This window comes from Podarcis melisellensis (genome assembly GCF_964234715.1).
Source record: "Podarcis melisellensis genome assembly, chromosome: 1".
NCBI classification, from domain to species: domain Eukaryota; kingdom Metazoa; phylum Chordata; class Lepidosauria; order Squamata; family Lacertidae; genus Podarcis; species Podarcis melisellensis.
This window is the reverse complement of record NC_138528.1, coordinates 76657729-76678488: the sequence shown is the minus strand read 5'-3', so window position 1 is coordinate 76678488 and position 20760 is coordinate 76657729. Positions and strand designations below refer to the sequence as shown.

General features: G+C 43.6%; 1 protein-coding gene across 4 annotated transcripts in view; it reads right to left on the bottom strand.

Moving 5' to 3' along the window:
- The window catches only part of LMNTD2 (lamin tail domain containing 2), an 81823-nt gene that overhangs the window by 11160 nt on the left and 49903 nt on the right, over positions 1-20760 (bottom strand). For all 4 annotated transcript variants that reach the window (XM_081919414.1, XM_081919412.1, XM_081919413.1 and 1 more), the window contains 8 exons: positions 17837-17918; positions 16274-16435; positions 10080-10178; positions 9252-9349; positions 7784-7920; positions 4759-4873; positions 2242-2437; positions 1044-1163 (listed from right to left, as the gene is read on the bottom strand). In XM_081919414.1, the coding sequence (XP_081775540.1) occupies positions 1044-1163; positions 2242-2437; positions 4759-4873; positions 7784-7920; positions 9252-9349; positions 10080-10178; positions 16274-16435; positions 17837-17918 (1009 nt within the window). The remainder of the gene's footprint in view (positions 1-1043; positions 1164-2241; positions 2438-4758; positions 4874-7783; positions 7921-9251; positions 9350-10079; positions 10179-16273; positions 16436-17836; positions 17919-20760) is intronic.

The following is a 20760-nucleotide window of genomic DNA, read 5'->3' as shown; positions in this document are numbered from 1 at the left end:
GGAAAGCCAAACAGGATGTTTGTGACTGTTGTCATGGGAACAAAGGGGCAGTCCATTCTGTACTGAGCACCGGATGTTAGCTCAGTGGGTTTGTCATATGACCTGTACAGGATGTACATGGAGGTGAAGTTTCTCTCTGTATGTTGAAGAGAGCAGACATGTTTTCTGGATGACTGCTAAAAGACACAAATAAAGACATGTAGATACGTTTACTGTCTGTGTCTGATTCCCCTCCCTGGGGATATGCAGGGAGGAGGAGAGAAGGAGAAGCAGTTGGTGTGTTTTCCTCACAGCCTGAGGAAAATCGCCGGAACGGACCTCGTGTTGTTTATCCTGCCGGGAGACGCCGGAGGGAGGTCTAAGGAATTCAGCCGGTGCCTGATCAGATAGGCACATACCGATGACCGGGTAGCAGAATTCCAACAATAACTACTAATGCTCTGCTCCAAACAAGCTGTGATGCCATTTGGTGGCTGCACATGATGTTCTCTTCGGGGCAGGGGTACTACAACTGACACACAAAATAAACACGCAGAGATACGCTCTTCCCTGGATGTGGGAAACCAATTGCAGCTTCACTCGCCATGTAAACAACACCTTAAGTCACAGAAATGCCATAGGTCTTTGGTGACCTCATTCAACAGAAACCAACCCCAAGGCACACTTTGGGTTCACATAAACATCTCACTGTTTACAGTGTGCATAACAGCCATTTCATGTATATTCATGAGCTCCACCACACTCAAATACTGTTTCATATTACAAATCTATGCTTAAGTTTACTCTGATACAATGCCACCCTACGCCATGGATAGCCAATGTGGTGCCCTGCAGGTGTTGTTGGACTACGATTTTCCATCAACCCTAACCATCATGTCTAGTGTTGTAACCCAACAACATCTGGGGGGGGGGGTCCCACGTTGGCTATCATTACCTTAGGATGGTCAACCCTTTGGGCTTTCCCTTTTTAATTTTTAAAACTAAGAAAATTATAACACACACTACATCCCTTCCCCTCCAGACTATTAAACAAAGCAATTCACCTGGCCATGGTAGTCACAGAGGCAGGTCGTGCATTCTGGACCCGTTCTGAAAAAATGTTGCCTGCTTAGTGGCATGTTTGAAGCTTGCTCATGAGCTAGGTTGGCCCCTGCAGCCCACACCTATAAAATATAGTGCAAATGGATGAGACACAACATTAATGTATGATCTACAGTACCTCCCATTTTCATCTGTAACTGTAGCCTGGTGCCCTGTTTTTGCAGACCTCATGGGGAGAAAAGCTACTTGGAAAGACAATTTGGAATGAAGAGGGGATCCAGTAAGTGAGCCAGTCCAGAAAACTACTATTAATTTGTTAATCCCTTTTGGCTTTGCTCATTAAATTCCTGTGCAGTCAGGAAATCTGCTTTTAAAAAACACTGGTCTCGCAAACATAAATGCTTGTGCTGATGGAGCAATTGTGTTAGCACAATGTTAAATTCCACCCATGCTGGTAGAAATACATTCTGTTTTGTTGGTCAGAATTACACGTTTCTGGGAAAGCAGCAACACTTCCCATACAACCATTTTGTTTTTTAAAAATATTTTTGTACTCATAAGTGCATAGTACAATTTAGAAATATTTAAGATAGAGACAATTGATTCCCTCTTTCTTTCTTTGCTCAAACTCAACTTTTTTTAGGATATAGGTTTTTTTTGAAGCAAAAATAACTTTTTAGAGTTCTTAAATCCAGTGGGCTAACTTTCAGTTCATATTGATGTCATCTGTTTGAAGCAAAATGTTTTGGACTACCTGTGGCATGAAATTATTCTTCAGCAAGATAATATCTTATATACCGTATTTTTCCATGTATTAGACGAGGTTTTTTGACTCAAAAATCATGTAAAAAAACGGGTTGTCCTATACACGGATAGTGGTGGTGGTGGGGAGCTGCGCACTGCCAGCCAGTTGGTTGGCAGTCATGCTCTAGGGAGCTTTCCGCCCTCAGTGGCGTGGGGCGAGTGGCTGCCCACTTCTTTGCCAACCCAGCAACGGCCCTGCTGGGGTGATGGCACAAGTGCAATTCACCCTTAAAAAAGCTCAACAACTTTGGGCCATCTCCCCTCATTTTCTTTAAATTTAGTCCTCAAAAATAGGAGGTGGCTTATACATGGGGGCATCTTATATATGGAAAAATACGGTATCTATATCTATATCACACTTAGGATTGGGAAGCAGGAGAGGTCCCTGCTGCTTACTGTGATGTGATGCTGTGCAGGCAGAATGGTGCCATTCGGGAAACGATAGATAGACACTGGGAAGTCTTTAACCCACTGCTGGATGATATAGCCACTTAAATCTATTTCCTTGTTCAATAATGTATTGAAGATTCGGACAAATTTGCCTGTGTTATGTACACTCACAATCCTTAACGGTCCTGAACCAATATGGCATCTAGGGGAGGAAAGTGGGAAGAGGAGAAAAAAGATGGGTTAGGTATGACTGATTTAGAAACAATTGGTATGAGCTATGCTACTTATGGGCCTGTGACGGAATACTTCTGGGTTCTTAAAGTGTAAGGCAGACAAAAGAAGTAAGGTAAGAGATATGGGAGAGGGGAGGTATCTAGGGCTGCCATGTTTCAAAAAGTGAAAATCCAGACAGGTAGTGGGTTAAAAGTCAACTGAGAGAAGCACAGGCAGTTGTGAAGAGAAGAAGTCTTCTCACAGACCAACTTAGTCATCTCTAACTCAAGTACAGTGGAAGTTTGGTTTCTGAACATCTTGGAAGTCGATTGTTTCAGTTTCCGAATGCCAAAAACCTGAAAGTAACTGCTTCAGTTTTCGAACGCTTTTCAGAAGTCAAACATGCCACACGGCTTCCGTATTGAATTTTCCATAAGCAAATGCTTCCAGAAATGCATGCTTCAGTTTTCGAACGTTTCAGAAGTCGAATGGTCTTCCAGAATGGATTACGTTCAAAAACCAAGGTTCCACTGCACTTAGTTTGCAGTATAAGGAAAATGGCGGTCTGAAGCTACAAGAGTAGTAGCAGCTGAGACAGTTGTGAATTTGTCTGGAAACATAGTAGAATTAGAAAATGATTATTTAGGGCAAAGCACGGATCACCAACCTTTTTTTGCTCATGGGTGCATTTGCAAATTGGACAAACTCTCATGAGCACTACATGCACACAATGGCCAAGCACACTCTGTAATCTTTCTATTGGCTGCAACAAAATACTTTTCACAAGCCTAATTTCAGCAGGGGAAGCAAGCCTCTGAGAACCAGTGAATGCCTCTGCATGTGCAACTGCACCCATGAGCACCACCCTGACAATCCTGGGGTAAACTATATTTGGGGGGGGGGGGTGGGAGAGACCACATCTACACAAAGTCTAGATTACGTACACTCTATGCCTTCAAAGCACATTCGAATAAGATTTTTCTCCTCAAAGAATTCTGCGCACTGCTGTTTGTTAACATGTGGATGTGAATTGTAACTCTGTGAGGGGTAAACTACAGTGCCCAGAATTCTTTGAGGAAAAGACTGTGCTTTGAATGTGCTTTTAAGGTATAGAGTATAAACAGCTATAGTTTCTTGGGTTAACTACAGATATACATGTTTATCTTCAACAGAAATATTTTTATTATACTTCCAATATTATTAAACATTTGCCATATGCAGATTGGCCATTTGCAGTTTCCTAGTGAATACCAGGTCTGTGGAGGAGGAGCAGAAAAGCCTGACAAGAAGCTGTGTCACAGATGAACAGGCAAAATAGCACATCCTGTCAGAGATCATATTCACTCCACTTCCATTACATATTCCAGGAGGATGGCAAAAGCAATAAAAAATAAGAAGCCAACTGGGGAGGTTAAAAGCCAAAAAGATGTGGGGGGGGGGGAGGCACATACGAAGGTAATTAAAGCACATGGATTTAGAGCGGATGTGAGAGAGAAGTGGTGCTGGTAAAGTCACTTCATCTGAGGTGAAGTGATTCTAACAGCCATTCCTTAAACAATGAGGTTTGTGGGGTAAACATGAAGAGATCGTTGGCAGGATGTTGGCTGTGTGTGTGTGTGTGTGCATGTGCACACACACACGCAGGGGCATGTAGTCATGAGTTGAGCAAATGTTTGCACACTACACGAAGTGGTTACAGATTTGCTGCTTTGTGAGCTGAAGGTGAGGGTGGAGGTGCTAGTACAGTCATACCTCGGGATAAATACACTTCAGGATAAGTATTTTCAGGGTGTACTCCACAGCGACCTGGAAGTAACAGAACGCTTACATCTGGGTTTCGCTGCTCACACATGCGCAGACGGTCAAAATGACATCACGCGCATGCACAGATGCGGCTAAATGCGACCCGCACATGCACAGACGTGCAGTCACGTCTTACGTTCTGTTCAGGATGCGAACGGGACTCCATCAAACACTCCCTCCACTGTGCCCACACTGTGCCAACATCCCTGCCACCTCACCCTACCCCATCTTCTTTACCAGCAGTGAACTGGGTTGCTACTGAGTGGGTGCACCCTGTCTTTTACTGGCTGGGCTTTTACTGAGAATTTCACACACAGTGGAGTAGCGTACAGACCATCCAGGAGGAAGGAATAATGCTTGCTTCAAAATGGAAAGTAGTAGAAAGCATGCAGGAGTCTCTCCTTAGGTCCAGTGAAACTGCAAGGCAGAGGCTTATCACTCTTCTCCTGAGTCACAGAGAAATGGCAGCAAATGCTCCCACCAGAGTTGAGCTCTGAAGGTACTTACCTCCTGCATTCTTCTACGAAGGGGCAGGCCAAAATGTGAGTGTGCATTTCTTCCTCTGACAGCTGTCCAAGAGTGAGACGAGACTGTGCAAGGCTCCAATGATCCAGGGAAGGAGCTTTCGAAAGTTGAAACATAATATACTCATATGGCATATGAATGAAAACTAATGAAAACTTCCAGGGAAAAACACTGTAGCTGAAAGTCAGACATTACATTGTGGTGATATTAGCTGCATTAGAAAAGGCCTGTGTGCCCTGGGGGAAGGCAGATGAGAAGCCCAGGCCACAGAGCACTGGCCATTAGCTCTGGAAATGACCCTTAGTGGGTCTGAGAGAAGTCTCTCTGTTCTCTCTTACATATCACTTTATGTTTTCAACTTATCAACTGCTTTGGGTGCTTTGGCTGAAAGGTGGGATGTAAATCCAATAATAAATAAATACATTATACAAATAAGTTATCTGTATTTATGAATATTTGTTTATTTATTTAGACACGCCTTTCCCCCCTGACGGAACACAAGGCTGCTTACATATAAAAATGAGAACCGCTAAAAACATGGAAAAGAACAAGCATTAAAAAGCAATTAAACATTGATGGAAGTAAAACTATATACATGTATAACATGTATATAAAAAAAACCATACAAATAATTACAGTAAAAACAACACAGCACTAGCCCTTTCATAAAAAGCAGTCCGTACCCAAAAGCCTGTTGAAACAAAAAAGTCCCTGCTGGGGAAAGACAACAGGGTGGGAAGCAGTCTAGCTTCACTAGGGAGGGAATTCCAAAGTCTCCTGCGTCTGTACCAAGCAAGATCATGAATGCTAATTTTTAATAACTTATGAACATTGTAGAGTTGCTTTAAAAAACAGCAACTGTTACCTCCATGTCATATGTATTGGATAATTTATCTAACTGAAAAGTAGAATTACCTCACTTAATCAATCAATACGCCTGCTCAGCCACTGGCTGAGTCACTGTGCTATGAAAAGTTAAAATAGTTTAGTTGCTCAGAAAGAATGTGCCAGCACTAGGCCCTAGTTTGTTTTGCTTGCCATGTTATCGGGGAGGAGAGGGGAATAATTGATTTTTAAAAACCTAACAGACAGATAATGACATACAATTGTGGACTGTGGTCCCCAAAGCTTACGCCATTATGGACGTGTTAGTCTTGAAAATGCTACAAGATTATTTGTTGTACACCTTCTTTGACACAAGTGAAAGGCCAAATGTTCATGAGTTGAGTCGCTGTAAGGAGGGACAGAGGGAAGGCCGCAGGCAGGGCAGATGATAATGCTCATGTAGGAAGAGATTCCCTCAGGAAGTGTAGGGAAGGACACAAAGCCCAGAGAAAAGTAGTTTAAGGAAGGGGCTGGAGAAGTCAGGCTAGGGAGCCATAGCCTGAAGAGGAAACTGTCTTGAGAGAAGGAGGGACAAGACGAGGAAACAACATATGGTGTGAAGTAGCTGTATAAACACAAGGACCACTAGGTGGCGCTGGGCCAGGAGAAAGGGAGGGAAAAAGAAGGCAAGCTTTCAAGCAGCTCAGTATGGTGTCCATGTTATCAATTCCATGGAGGGCTTGAGAAAAGATTTTATGTGTCAGCAGGGACAGGCGAGGGAACTTTGGAGGTAAAGCCGTGCTTATTATGCTTTAGAAGACCATGGGGACAGAGAAGGAGTAACCACTGGTAGCCGGCTTTACAACAGTTTTCTCTTGTCATGGCAAAAGGGAAGCTTGCCTCTGCCAGCCTTGTTTGGGTGGGTTATGAGCATAGGGTGGCAGCTTTAGGGCTTTTGGTTTGTGTTCCTGCAAGAACACTGGTGAATAGCATAGCTAAAGAGTAAATACGTGTTTTGTTTTACAGAGAAATCTCACCACATAGAAATTCTGTTAATTCTTCCATAATTACTTGTTTGCAGGATTGTGCTCCTATTGCATGATGATGATTCATCCATAAGTTTTATTTTACTGCAGGAAAGTCATCCACGGATATGGGAAATAAACAATGCAGTGCTATGAATGTCCACTCAGAAGTATGCCCAATGGAGTTCAGTGAGACCTACTCCCAAGTAAGTATGTGTAGGATTGTAGTCATAGCCTCAAAAGGGGGAAGCTCAATGAGGTGGTGGGAAATACTGGTATTAACTAACACTAGTTAGTTTTACTAACACTAGTTTGTTAAACTATATACTGTAACTAGTTTCCTCTGCCCCTTGCATTCTATTATTCCCCCAAACGTGTAGATTTTCTTTTTACCTTGTGAGTAGACTGAGAAGCCTGTTGTTGCTTAGGTCAACCTACATAGCTCTGAGCCACAGTGCTCTTTTCTTTAAAACTGCTTTGTCTATTTGTCATCTCCCCTCCTGTTCTTTATAAAGCTTTGTGATTTGGTTAGTGGGGTCAGAGGTGCATGTGTTTGCCAGTATCAATGATTCTTGTAATTCTACATGCACCTAGAATGTTTGGGTTCCTGCTTCAGGAGTCTAGGATCGGGGTTGTTAAAGACCAAAAAGATAATCTGTTCACTGGCAGATGTAGGGAGCTGTGGGTTTGCTTTACTCTCTGAGTGAACTGTAAGTGATGCAGGGTGGCTTATTCTAGGTTCTGGGGATCTTATATTTAATTGAGCATCCCCAGATTTCTTCTTGTCTGGGAAAAGGGTTGTGAGCTCATAGGGAAGTGGTGGAGGAGACTAATGGCTAAGCGAGGCACAACTGGCCAACCCCAGGGGAGCATCAGTTGTGTGAGGAAGGGGTGTAAGATGCTCGCATTCTGTCATAATTGTGGCAATGACACTGTTACAGAATACATTAGGAAAAAACCCAACCCACAAGTCTGGAGGGGCTCTGTCAGTAAAGTCAATGCTTTAGCATACATGGAACAATCCAAGAGATTAACCTAGATTACATTGGGCCTATGTGCATTGCACATGTGTGTGGCTGAGTATGCATTGCATGTACGACTTTTTGATCAACTAGCCAATGCCGGACTATTTTTAAAGAGGAAGAATTTGAACTTACTTTTCCCCACGGGCATTTTCTCTGAAGATGGTGCCGTATTGAAGGAAGACGATTCTACCATTTTGGCGTCAGGCACTGAAAAGATGTCTGATTTCTGAGAGGTGAGGACAGCCAACGAAGATGGTTCAGAAGGCGAACTGTAAAGTGGGGGTGGGGAGTTTGACATGCATCCTTTGGGCTAATCCAGAATTTTCAACAAACAAACCCACATATTCTTCTTAGTGCTGTATTCAGGTGAATACCCAATACATTAGGAGCAGTGTGATGTCCTATCCTCACATAATGGGGTGCTGTGGCACAAAGTGCATAACCTATTTGCTTGTTCTTGCAAAAGAACTAATGGAAAATTTGTGTTCTAGCACTGGAGTGGGGAGTACATCTTCATCAAAAAGATAGCGGGACTGCTGCATGAGGAAAGGGATTTGGGTAGCCTTTTCTGCTTTACACGGCACTTCCGCATGGAAGTTTACTGTGGACTTGGTACAGTTTGTGCGTGCAAGTTTTTTTGTAGCAGTCACTTGACATTGTCCTCATAAAAATGTCACCCTATATCCCACCCCACCCCACCCCACTGCCACCCTAATTTAATCTGGATTTACTATTTCTGCAGGGTGGCAATGGTGGTACTTCACCGATATTTCACACTCCCTGCCTGCTGGAGCAGAGGCATCTTCTCTCTCTACTTCCCACATTCACTTTAAAGAGGACAGAAACTGACAGCTTCAAAAAGGGGGCATAGCAGGGACACTAGGTTGGGGGGGGATCCATGGTGGCTGCCATGCTATACAACTCCTTGCTTGTGTCCCCCCTCCACCTCCTCACAAGAGGAAATATGTAGGGAAGTACTGATTTCCCCATAACAGAGGCGGGGAACTTCAGACCCAGTGGGTAAATGTGCCCCTCAAGCCTCTAACTGGCCCCCAGGACTCTCCTCAGACCTCATCCCCTCCCCAGCCTTACTCCCTACTGACCCTGCTTCTCACACTGCTTGCGTATTTTTCTTTGGCTGCAGCATGTTGTGAACTGTCGCTTTCTTGGATGGAGGACAGAGAGGGGTATGCGAGTGTGTATAGAATCTAGCCTTCTCATTGCTAGAATCGTTGATCCGCTCACTTTTCATAGAATCATAGAGTTGTAGGGCTGGAAGGTACCTCAAGGGTCATCTAGTCCAACCCCCAATGTGGGGCTCCAACCCATGACCCAGAGATTAAGAGTCTCATGCTCTACTGACTGAGCTACCCCTGTTTGAAAAGTATGCAGCCTTCTGCTTGAAAAAGGTTCCTTTGACCCTGCCCTATAGCACTGCTGAGAGGATGTAAAGCAATAAACAGAGGACGACGGACTGCCTTGGATGCTTCTACTACATTCTCAGGTGTATTCAGATACCAACTTACCTCAGACAGGCTGCTGTTTTTCTACCAAGCCCCTTTTGGTCCTTTCTGTCAGAAAGCCTGTGGTTTGAAATTACCTTTCCTGTGAGCTTCCCTCCAGCGCACCATTGTGTGCCTTCTCTAATTTCAGGATTATTTCATCTTTTTCCTCTTCACTCAGCGAAATACTTCCAAACTAAAAAGCAGGAAGAGTGATGACACCGATAAACACCTGATTAAGGAAAGGTAACAATACTGTATTTCCCCATGTTTAAGACTACATTCCCCCCCCCAAAAAAAATTAAGTTTAAAATTGGGGGTCGTCTTACACACAGAATGTTGTAATTATTTATTTCTTAATTTTGGGCTCAAAAAATAGGGATTGTCTTCTACATGGGGGCGTTTTATACATGGGAAAATACAGTAATTCTGTGAAGTGAAAGCTATATTCCCTCCATGAAGCACACTAAGCAAACCCATGCCCAAACAAGGGACCACCCAGAAGTATATTCCTTATGTAGGACTGCCAGATTACCTCTTGAAGGCATTGTCTGCTCCTTGGGGGTTTGGCACTAGTTTGGAGCAGATCCCAAATTTAGGGGTTCATAGTTCAGTCTGTTCTCATTTCAGAGCCATTAGCACCTAATCAAAAGTCTATCTTCCTCTGAATTTCACTGGAATAAGGGAACTTGAACAATAACAAGGTGCAAAGTGTGATACAAAGGCAAACTGTAAGCAGGCAAACTTATTATACTAAGATGGTACACTTAATAAGATCGTACTGGTTGCTTCTAAGGCTGCTCCATTCAACTGAGATGGGCTATATAGTATTGTGCTAGATGGCAGTGTTTCTATATGTGGGTTTTGAAGAGTCAAGTATCTAGCCCTCACACTCTTCTGGGTTCTCTTGTCTTCATGGCACTGACCTTATGAAAGGCATCCACAAAGCTTGTGTGCTTTGGAATTCTCCGAAGCCGTAGATCACTTGTTTCTGATGTTACCTTTGTTCCTGTCTCTGACCAGAGCTACACAGGAGAGGGGGGGGGGGAAAGTCAGATATTATTAGGGCCTGCCAATCCCTCAAGTTAGAATTTATTTGTTGCATTTTCCAGCTATTGATAGATCAGCCTTTCATGAATTTGTCTAGTCCCTTTTAAAAGGCATCTAAGCCAGTGACCATCACAACACATTAGAGCAGCAACCTCCAGAAATCCATTATGCATTGTGCAATGAAGTACTTCCTTTCATCTTTTACTGTATGACCAAACCTCTACCATGATGTGGGAGGGAGAGAAAAAGCATCTACTTTCTCCACAGTGTGCCTAAGTCCCATCTTTCCTAAGTCCCATCTTAGTCACCTTGTATTCTAATCTTAAAAGCTCCAAGCATTTTAGACTTTCCTTTCGGAGGAGGTGGTCTAGTTCCCTGATCATTCTGACTGCCCTATTCTGTAGTGTTTCCAGCTCTGCAATGTACCGTATTTTTTGCTCTATAGGACGCACTTTTCCCCCTCCAAAAATTAAGGGGAAATGTGTGTGCGTCCTATGGAGTGAATGCAGGCTCCTTGGCTTCAGTGATAGCAATGCGAAGCCTCCAAAGCGCAGAGGGAGCGCTCCCTTCGCGCTCTGGAGGCTTCACGTTGCTTTTGCTGAAGCCTGGAGAGCGAGACGGTTTCTTCCGAGGCTTCGGGTTCCTTTTGCTGAAGCCGGGAGAGCAAGACTCTCCTGGCTTCAGCAGAGAGGGAGAGCTGCGAAGCGGGAGGAGAAACGAAAGGGGCTCCGTTTCTCCTGCCGCTTCACTGAAGGGGCGCTGAGCAGAGAGGGGGAGATTTTTTTCCCTTGTTCTCCCCCTCTAAAACAAGGTGCATCCTATGGTTGGGTGCTTCCTATAGAGCGAAAAATACGGTATATATTTTTCTTTTTCTTTCTTTCTTTCTTTTTTTAGATGGTGTGATCAGACCTGTATACTGTATTCCCAGTTCCACCTTATATTTGTATAAAGGTGCTAGGACTAATCCTCAATCCACCTGGTAGACCAGTCCTTTTAAGACTGAAAAGAGTGAAAAGAACAATGGGATAAGCCATACGTCTCTGCAGTGATGGGGGCGGGGAGGGGCACATGGGAAGCAAGGATGGGACAAAGGAGGTAGTAGGAGACAATAAATGACAGAAAAGGCAAGGGCAATGCCTTAGCAGAGCTTGGCCAGAGGGAAAAGACTGATTCAGTTGTAAATGCAACCAATCTGTAAGGCCTGGGACTCAACAGCCATCATAGAGCAGAATCAAAAATTTTTGGCAAATGCTCAGGATCTTATTAGTGGTGATGTTTTGTGACTGGAGTTACTTTATATTTTGCCTTTTTAAAAAATATTTTATTCTGATCATTTGCGATGAAGCAGGCTATATATTGAAACAAAATACAAGTGAAATAGCATATGTCAGCACTCTGCATAATCTGGGGCTTTGATGGGTTCGCTTTAGAGAAGAAAAACGGGCATCAGACTTTTTGCAAGCAGTGAGTGCCCCCTACTGGCCAGTTATTGCAATTAATCTTGGGTCTACAGTAACAGTACTGTACTTTTAAAGATGGGTTGCCATCACCTGAGAAAGAGAGAGGGGTATTAGTACTGATACAGACACAAATTGAGAAAAGTGGGATATAAGTGTGTGTGAGAGAGTGTTAGTTCTAGGACAAGTTACTTTAATGTGCATACACATAGGAAATAACAGAAGTTTTAACCCAGGCAGGGTTGGGCAGCTGTTTTTGTTTTTAAAATGAAGGATGCCACACTGCCATAACAAAACCTGAGTAGTTCAAACACTGTTCAAGCACAACACACACACACACACACACACACACACAGAGAGAGAGAGAGCGCATAAAGTCAGTCTATTGGTCTACTTAGCCCTTTTACAACATATTAACCAAGGGAGGTCCCTGATTTGATATATAGACACTATAACTGTGAAAATGAATGTGGCTTACAGTCACTGTGTTAAAAGTGTTGAACTTGGATCTGAGTTCCTATCACAGCTCAGTTCAGCAGTTGAACCCAAGTGCCCTTTAACAAGTCATAATCCCTCAGCCTTTATTTTTCAGGAAAACTAATTAAACAAGGATTTGCCTCAGAAGGCAGTTATACGTATGAACCCTTATTAACTTATTATACTAAGATGCTATGCTTCTGAGGCTGCTTCATTCAACTGAGATGGACTATATAGTATTGTGCTAGATGGCGGTGTTTCTGTATGTGGGTTTTGAGGAGTCAAGTATCTAGCCCTCACACTCTTCTGGGTTCTCTTGTCTTCATGGCACTGACCTTATGAAAGGCATTCACAAAGCTTGTGTGCTTTGGAATTCCCATCAGCCCTAACAAGCAGGGCCAACAGCTGGGGATAGTGGGAGTTGTAGTCTGAAACATTTGAAGGGTACTAGGTGGAGAAGACTGCTGTGATAGAGGTGCTTCTTTTCAAGATTCCAGACAGCCTATCAAATGTGTCCTCCTCCAGAAACCCAAAAATTATAGTCTTGTGGAGATATGCATGCTCATGCCCCACACAGGCCCATCTCCAATGCTATTGATGCATTAGGAGCGTGCCTTCAGCAGGGTGAGGGTTGTGGGTCATGGAGATTGCCAACACACATTCAGCAGTCTGCCTCTCTGCACACCTGGTCCCAAATGCATGAATAGCAACAGAATCATAGAACTGTAGATTCAGAAGGTACCACGAGGGTCAACTAGTCCAACCCTCTGCAATGCAGGAATCGTTTGCCCAACATGGGGATCAAACCCACAAACCTGAGTTTGAGAGACTCATGCTCTACCGACTGAGCTACCCCAAATCAGGGAAGGGATTATGCAAGGCAGAGGGGTTTGCACAGGGTGAACATGCAGAATCCAGCTCTCTTGACTGCTTAGAAGCTTCTCACGGGCCAGCCTATGAAATTTGATGCTGAATTTGATGAACCTTGAGCAGGGCTCTTCTTATGCTCTTATTCAGTGCCCCTTCGGCTCAGCTGCAGCCTCAAGGTGTCCTCCTTCTCTTGCCTTGCTTTGATGCTGCGGCTTATGTAAGCAGTTATGTAAGTTCTGGACTTTTTCTGAATCTTTTAAAACTCATTTCTCTTACTAAGTTGGCTTACAAAGTCTCCATCCAGGAATCATCCTCATTAAGAAGTATGGTGCTGGGGTGCTGGTCTTTTTCTTTACAGCGCACTCTGAAGAAGCTTGGAGGCTCTCTGCACAAGAGCCTGCGGTGTCCCTGGGCACATGATTTGCAAAATATGGGTTTGCTCTCGCCCGCTCTGCTCCCTCTCCTCTCCCTCTCCTCCCATTAGCCACTTGGCTGCTCTGTGCACACCTCTGTCTCTCTGAAATGATGTCAAGATAATGAAGTAATTGCTTTGACCCAATCTCACACCTCTCCTAACCTTTCCTGTTAAGCTGCCATTGCGGAGCTGCTTAGGCTTTCCTCTGAGCTTTGAGTTACTGACATCTCTGAGGGACAAAGCTTCACTTTGGCTCAGGAGCTTTTCCTGTTTCTCACATGAGCTCAGCATTGCCCAGGCAGCCATGGGCAACAAGAGCGAGTCATAGGCTGGGAGAAGGGCAAAGAGTTCTGCCCCCTGATCTCTAATTGATGCTCACAATAGACACACAAAGGAGAGTGCTGAGATGGAGCTATATTTTTCTTGGTTTCAGTCCTTCTCATGGGACTGCATGCACTCACTGGTGGAGGAAGAGGAGCGTGGTGGGAGCGCACCGCCCCCGGCAATGTGATCCTGGTGGGGTTCCATCGCAGCTGTCCCCCCACCCGTGCTGGGTGCCCCACCCCCACAGGTGGTGTGCCCAGCCCTGCCCCCGCCTGGTCTCTGCCCCCCCCCCCCCGGTGCTGGAGCATGAAGCTCCACCACTGCATGCACTCTCCTTTGTGGGTTTGTGGTGCACTTGATATGAAAAGCTTCAGTGGCATCCCAGCTACAACCATTTATTATTTTATTACATTTATATACAACCTTTATATACAAGGATCTCAAGGTGATGTACAGTGGTACCTCGGGTTAAGTACTTAATTCGTTCCGGAGGTCCGTACTTAACCTGAAACTGTTCTTAACCTGAAGCACCACCTTAGCTAATGGGGCCTCCTGCTGCTGCCGCACCACCGGAGCACGATTTCTGTTCTCATCCTGAAGCAAAGTTCTTAACCTGAAGCACTAGTTCTGGGTTAGCGGAGTCTGTAACCTGAAGCGTATATAACCTGAAGCGTATGTAACCCGAGGTACCACTGTACGTGGTTCTCCTCCTTCCCATTTCATCCTCACAACAACCCAGTGAGGTTGGTTCGGCAAAGAGATGGGGACTGGCCCAAGAGCTTCAGGGCTGAGTGGGGATTTGAAGCCTGTTTTCGCAAGTCCTAGTCCAACACCCTAACCATTGGGTGCATGGGAGTTCCTGCCAGGGGGGCCATTTGCAGTAAGTGCAAACTGACAATACGCTGCTACCACTGATGTCACATGGTGGTTTTGACTAGTTTTGGGTCTTGATGCTGCCGTCCTGTGCTTGCTTGCTTTTTAAAAGTGGTTTAGCTCTTCTACATTTTCTTCAGTTGTTTATATATAAACTGTACAGTCATTTGCTGATAGAGGAAGGCAGGTCTGTTGTGAAAGGAACATTAGGAAATACTGTGTGTGTGTGTGTGTGTGTGTGAGAGAGAGAGAGAGAGAGAGAGAGAGAGAGAGAGAGAGCGCGAGAGCGCAAGTGGCTTCCAGCTCTGTTCCAGTTCCTTGGGATATCATTCTGCATCTAGCACAGCCAGGACTTTCCCCTGCTAACTGCACTAATAAATCACCAGCTAGTGAGTCCATTTGCAGCTCATGCAGTTTAATCTCATTTGAATCCTGATGCATGAAGAATGTCTAGTATTCTGTTTCTGGCCTCAAATGTTTTCCCAGCATCTAGCCAACCCCCTAGCTAGCATACCAACACTGCACCAATCCTCTGCTTCTCATTGTCTCCCTCCCTTCTGGTGATTGACAGGAGGCACACACTTGCATTAAACAAGGGATTTACGGTGCAGTGTGAGCCAGTTTAAAAAACACACACACCGAAAAGCCTTCAAAATATTACTTTTTGTAGCAGTCTCCAAAAGCCTTTCTTCCCCAGGGTTAGGCATCATAAATGCCAGTTGCATGCTATAAATGCCTCATAGCGCAGGGGTCAGCAAACTTTTTCAGCCATGGGCCGGTCTACCATCCCTCAGACCATGTAGTGGGCCAGACTATATTCTGGGGGAAAAAATGAACGAATTTCTATGCCTCATAAATAACCCAGAGATGCATTTGAAATAAAAGCACACATTCTACTCATGTAAAAACACCAGGCAGGCCCCACAAATAGCCCAGAGATATATTTTAAATAAAAGGACACATTCTATTCATGTAAAAACATGCTGATTCCCAGACCATCCACGGGCCAGATTTAGAAGGCGATTGGGCCACATCTGGCCCCCGGGACTTAGGTTGCCTACCCCTGTCCTAGCATCACGTTCCCGCCCCCGCCCCCCATGTACTGGCATTTTTCAGAATTACTATGCTGACAACACACCAGCAAAGTAGTGAGGCAACAGGCAGCATTCTTGCTGAAGAAAAATATACATGTGGTAGGATAAGGTTCAGGATTGGATAAAAATTCAGCCCGTGGCTGGAAACAGAAAATAATTTGAAGTGGAATGGAGGAAGTGATGATGAGCTACATACGTATTTCTTGCTTCAAAAATCTGTTTGAACATAAATAATTGTGTGGGACACAAGAAATGTCTATGGGCACCCCGTAGGTACAGCTCTGCGTACCACCTTCGTCTCTTTCAAAAACTGTTGCCTTACATCAGCAACTTGTAAAACCAGAAGAAGCAGCAAGAATATATGCAGTGGGTTATATCCAATGTTAGTCACACTCAGTAGAAGCCATGAAATCAGTGAGCCTACTTCAAGTATGCCTTAGCTGGATATCACCAAATGATTATACTGCTGTGACTTAATTATTATTAAATGTAAAATAAAAACACTGCATTCTACCGATTTTCAGTACAGTGCATCAGAGAGTATGCATTGTAGCTCCTACCTCGAAGCACTCGCATGCTAATTTGGCCCCTTCATCCAATGAAGTGCTAGACTCGGTGTCTGATTCGTCATCCGTCTTTCTTGAGGGGGGTTTTGCTGCCTTTTGCAAATACATAACCTGCATTTTTGTCTTTGCAAGTTTATCTTCCATCACTTTTATCTCCTTTTGAAAAAAAATAAAAAAAATAAAGGGAATGATGGACAAGAGAAATAATGGAAATTAGAGGCTTATCAAAAAGCAAAGGCCCAAATTATCTGCCAGCAATAGAAAAACCAGCAAAAGACAGGCCTCATTTAAAGTTTATTCCAGGATAATGCTTCTTTTCTTGTTCCACTGATTTCACTAATATTCCCAGCTACGGAGATGAGTCTGCATGATCACAGATAAAATGGTCGTATTTCTGCTTAAAGATTCTTGGGATTTCAGCAGATGTTAAACTCATGAACTCACGCTGCAAAGCATATATGCTGAAATACTAGGCCAGGAGCCTGCAATTAACAGCCTGGTGCTATGCATATTTATTCTGAAGTAAGTTTCACCAAGTTCTATAGGGTTTACACCTAGGCAAGTGAACATAGGAATGCAGCCCAATTTCCACACCGTGTGTACAAAGCAGAGTGTTAATACATCCAGTTTTTAAAATTATTTAATTATTTTTATTTATTGAATTTATATACTGCCCTATACCCGGAGGTATCAGGGCGGTTCACAGAACAGGTCTGTCTCCTCCAGTTCAGACCCCATGAGAATCTACTTGAAATTTATATTTTTTTTGCTCCCAACATACATCACTTGATATTTGTTTACATTGGAGATATAAGGCCTTTTCATAAGTGACTCTGGAATAGGTCTCACATGGCTGTTAATGAGAGCTAGAAGGTCAAAGAAAGGCAGTTTTGGATCAAGTGTACAATCGTCAACATCTGTTTCTCATTATTTTTATGAATATGTGAAATACAAAAAACCATCGTAAGTGTTATGCCCAAATGAGCACACACTCTGGCAAAACAAATGTATGTTGCCAATAAAGCAAGTGAAAAAGGAATTTGGGAAGCACATTGCTAGAGATATTAAAATCAACCATGAGAAATTATGAAAATATGCCAGGGAGGAGATTGAACCCTAAATTGACAAGAGAGTGAAAGGTGTACTGAAGGTAAGTAAGGAGATTGCCTAGAATCTAAAATTTACATCCATCGTCTCTAGAGAAAATATAAGACAGATACCTAATCCTGAACTGACGTTTTCAGGGCAAAGTCCTTAAGAACTGATTCAAATAGACATGAAAAGACATAGACCTTACTAACAAATTAAAAATTAGCAAATTACTAGGTGCAGTCAGCATCCACCTGAAAGCTGGAATTTTTTAAAAAAAAGAATCCAGGAGGAATCCTGGGAATCAACAGGATGATCCCTGACCCAGCAAGATTTGCCTATCTTGTGGTCCATTTTTCAATATTGCTGTTTGTTTACTTTGTTCTTTAAATTGCCACTTGGAGGTGTTTGTGACATCTGGCCTGTCAAAAAGGCCACCCACTGTTACTGTGTCTGTTACTCATTCACCTTCTCATGGTTCTTCTTGATAGTCTTCATCTCATCATTCAGCTGGTCAACTTCTGCTTGAAGACCTTCTTCCTTTGGGCTCCTGCAAACAAGCGGAATTAAAACTTTGCTTCAATTTTTCAGCTGTGTTTGGAAAAAAAGAAATCCACTAACATACACATTAGCTTATTTCAGAAACTAATAGTTTCCTATGCTCTGTGATCTATACTTCTTAATGAAGAGACTCTTCTTAGAAACCCTCCCTAATGATATTCTGCCCTGAAACTGAAGTCCCTGTGAAACTGAGTTTTCCCTGGATCCTCAAGATCCTACTAAATATGGCAGGATATAATTAATAATTATAATTAATATAATTATAATTAAAAACTAAATAAAAACAGCAGTTTGCATTCACAAAATGGAGCATTATAAATACATTTAAATGGGTGTGTGCGTGTGGAAGAGTGATGACAAAGGCAACAGCATAATCCATGGCAATCAGAATTATATAATAGGATAAAGGGAAACCTTTGATTTGTACTACTGAAATACAGGCAACTCCCCATTTGTGCGGGGGTTGTGTTCCAGGTCATTGTGCACTTGCATGAAATTGCTTGAAATTGAAAAAGCTGTGAGTGGCTGCTTGTGATCCATAAACAAGGTGAGGTTTGATATAACCTGCCTGTCCTTTCTCTGATCTGATACTGATGAGCCTGCCAAGTTGGTAAAAATTGAAGTCTGAGCACATTTTCTCCTCTGAGAACCTTGCTCTGGTTGCTCCCTGCACCGGTTGTGGCTTGCCTCCTCTTGACATCCCCTCTCCAGGACTGATGTCATGCCTTGTGGGATAGCAGCCTACAATTTATATAGGAACATTGCTTCAAGGCAAGATGAACTCTTCCTTGGCTGTCAGTTCTTAACTGCACAGCTTAAACTCAAGCGTCAGCTTAAATTCAGAAAAGCAAAGAAGGAAACCAGCAGGATTAACGGTATTGATAAGCGAGGTCAGAAAACTATCTTGAGCAGTAAGTAGATGTAGGGCTGTTACACATTTGCTGTGTGGAAATCTGATGGGCTTCCTTCACAGTAGAACTTCTGTTTTATGGATTATCACAATTCCCCAGCCAGCACTCAAATGTAAGTTATGTTGCTGGGAAATGTGATTCTTGCCTTAGCTGGTGCATTCAGTGCTCTTAAGGTAAAGGGACCCCTGACCATTAGGTCCAGTCGTGACCGACTCTGGGGTTGCGGCGCTCATCTCGCTTTATTGGCCGAGGGAGCCGGCGCACAGCTTCCAGGTCATGTGGCCAGCATGACTAAGCCGCTTCTGGTGAACCAGAGCAGCGCACGGAAATGCCGTTTACCTTCCTGCTGGAGTGGTACCTATTGATCTACTTGCACTTTGACGTGCTTTCGAACTGCTAGGTTGGCAGGAGCAGGGACCGAGCAACGGGAGCTCACCCCGTTGTGGGGATTCTTCTGATCGGCAAGTCCTAGGCTCTGTGGTTTAACCCACAGCGCCACCCGCGTCCCTTACCAACAACCATATAGAATGTGTTTGTGGAAGGGTCATGGATGGCTGTTGAATAGTACCTTCGTCGTGACTGGTGATGAGCAGCACAACTCCCTCACACCCAACCCATTTTGTGAGCTTTTACTTTTTAGGTGTGGTGTTCTTTTGGTTTATTTTTTTAAAAAAAAACTACGGAACAAAGGAAGTTGCCTTATATTGAGTCAGACCGTTGGTGCATCTACCCGAGTACTCTCTGCACTGACTGGCAGAAGCTTTCCAGGGTTTCAGACTGGGGGCAATCTTAATCCTACCTGAGGTTGCTAGGGATTGAACCCAGAATCTTCTGTGTGCAGAGCAGGTGCTCTGCTACTGAACTACAACCCTTGCTGGTTGTTTGTTCGTTTATAGCCTAAACCAGATTTTTAAAAAATATATATATCATGAATTCTAAACATTTCATGGCTAGAAAGAGCAGTCTAGCTATCAAAATACTTTGGGGACCGTCTTCTCTTGTACAACCTCCTTGAATCATTAAGATGAATGGGAGTAGATATGCATACCTGGTTCTTCCTGCTTACAAAGTGAAGCTGTCCTCTGTCAGAGCACAGAGCAGGACCTTAATGGTAGTGCTATATCCTGGGAACTACCTCCCAGAAGAGATCCCTTGCCTGAGCTCCATCCTTCCGTCATTTAGATGACAATCTCCTCGTCACTCGTCGGAGACATTAAAATGCCTACAACATTCTGGTGTGGCGGGTTTTCTTCAATTGACTACTCCATTTGTGTTAGAATTATAGATTTGGAAGGGACCCTGAGGATCATCTAGTCCAATGCTCTGCAATGCAGAGCAGCTGTCCCTTATGGGGATCGAACCTGCAACCTTGGCATTCTCAGCACTACACTCTAACCAACTGAGCTGTCCCGATGGTAAACAGAACTTGCTTGTTTCTGCCCAGCAAAGCATAAAGTTTTTAACTGATTTCACTGAGTGGCATATCTGTATGCACGTTTCCTAATGGTTGCATTATTTATTTTTAAAATAACTTTATTTCATTTGACTTATGATTGGCACCCAAACAAAATATAAATTACCTGTGCTATCAACTGCACCAGATCTGCAGAAATCAGTAACCAAAGCTTATCGTGGCACAGAGAGAAGTATGATCTCCTGTTCATGTTTTACAGATCAAGTCATTTTTAAAGCTGGAGGTAAGAGTGCTTTACTAGCTAAGCATTTGAGATACTAGTGATTCTATACTACCACCACGCTGGACTTACTTCTTATGGGCCAGATCAAAAGGGACCTTAGTCAGAGTTTCATAGCACAATAGATGTCCTGGAATCCTACCATTAAAAAAGGCTATTCTTATAACAGGCATTGTGGCTGCCCTTTGCCACATGCAGATTATTCATGTTCTGGATCACTAGGTTT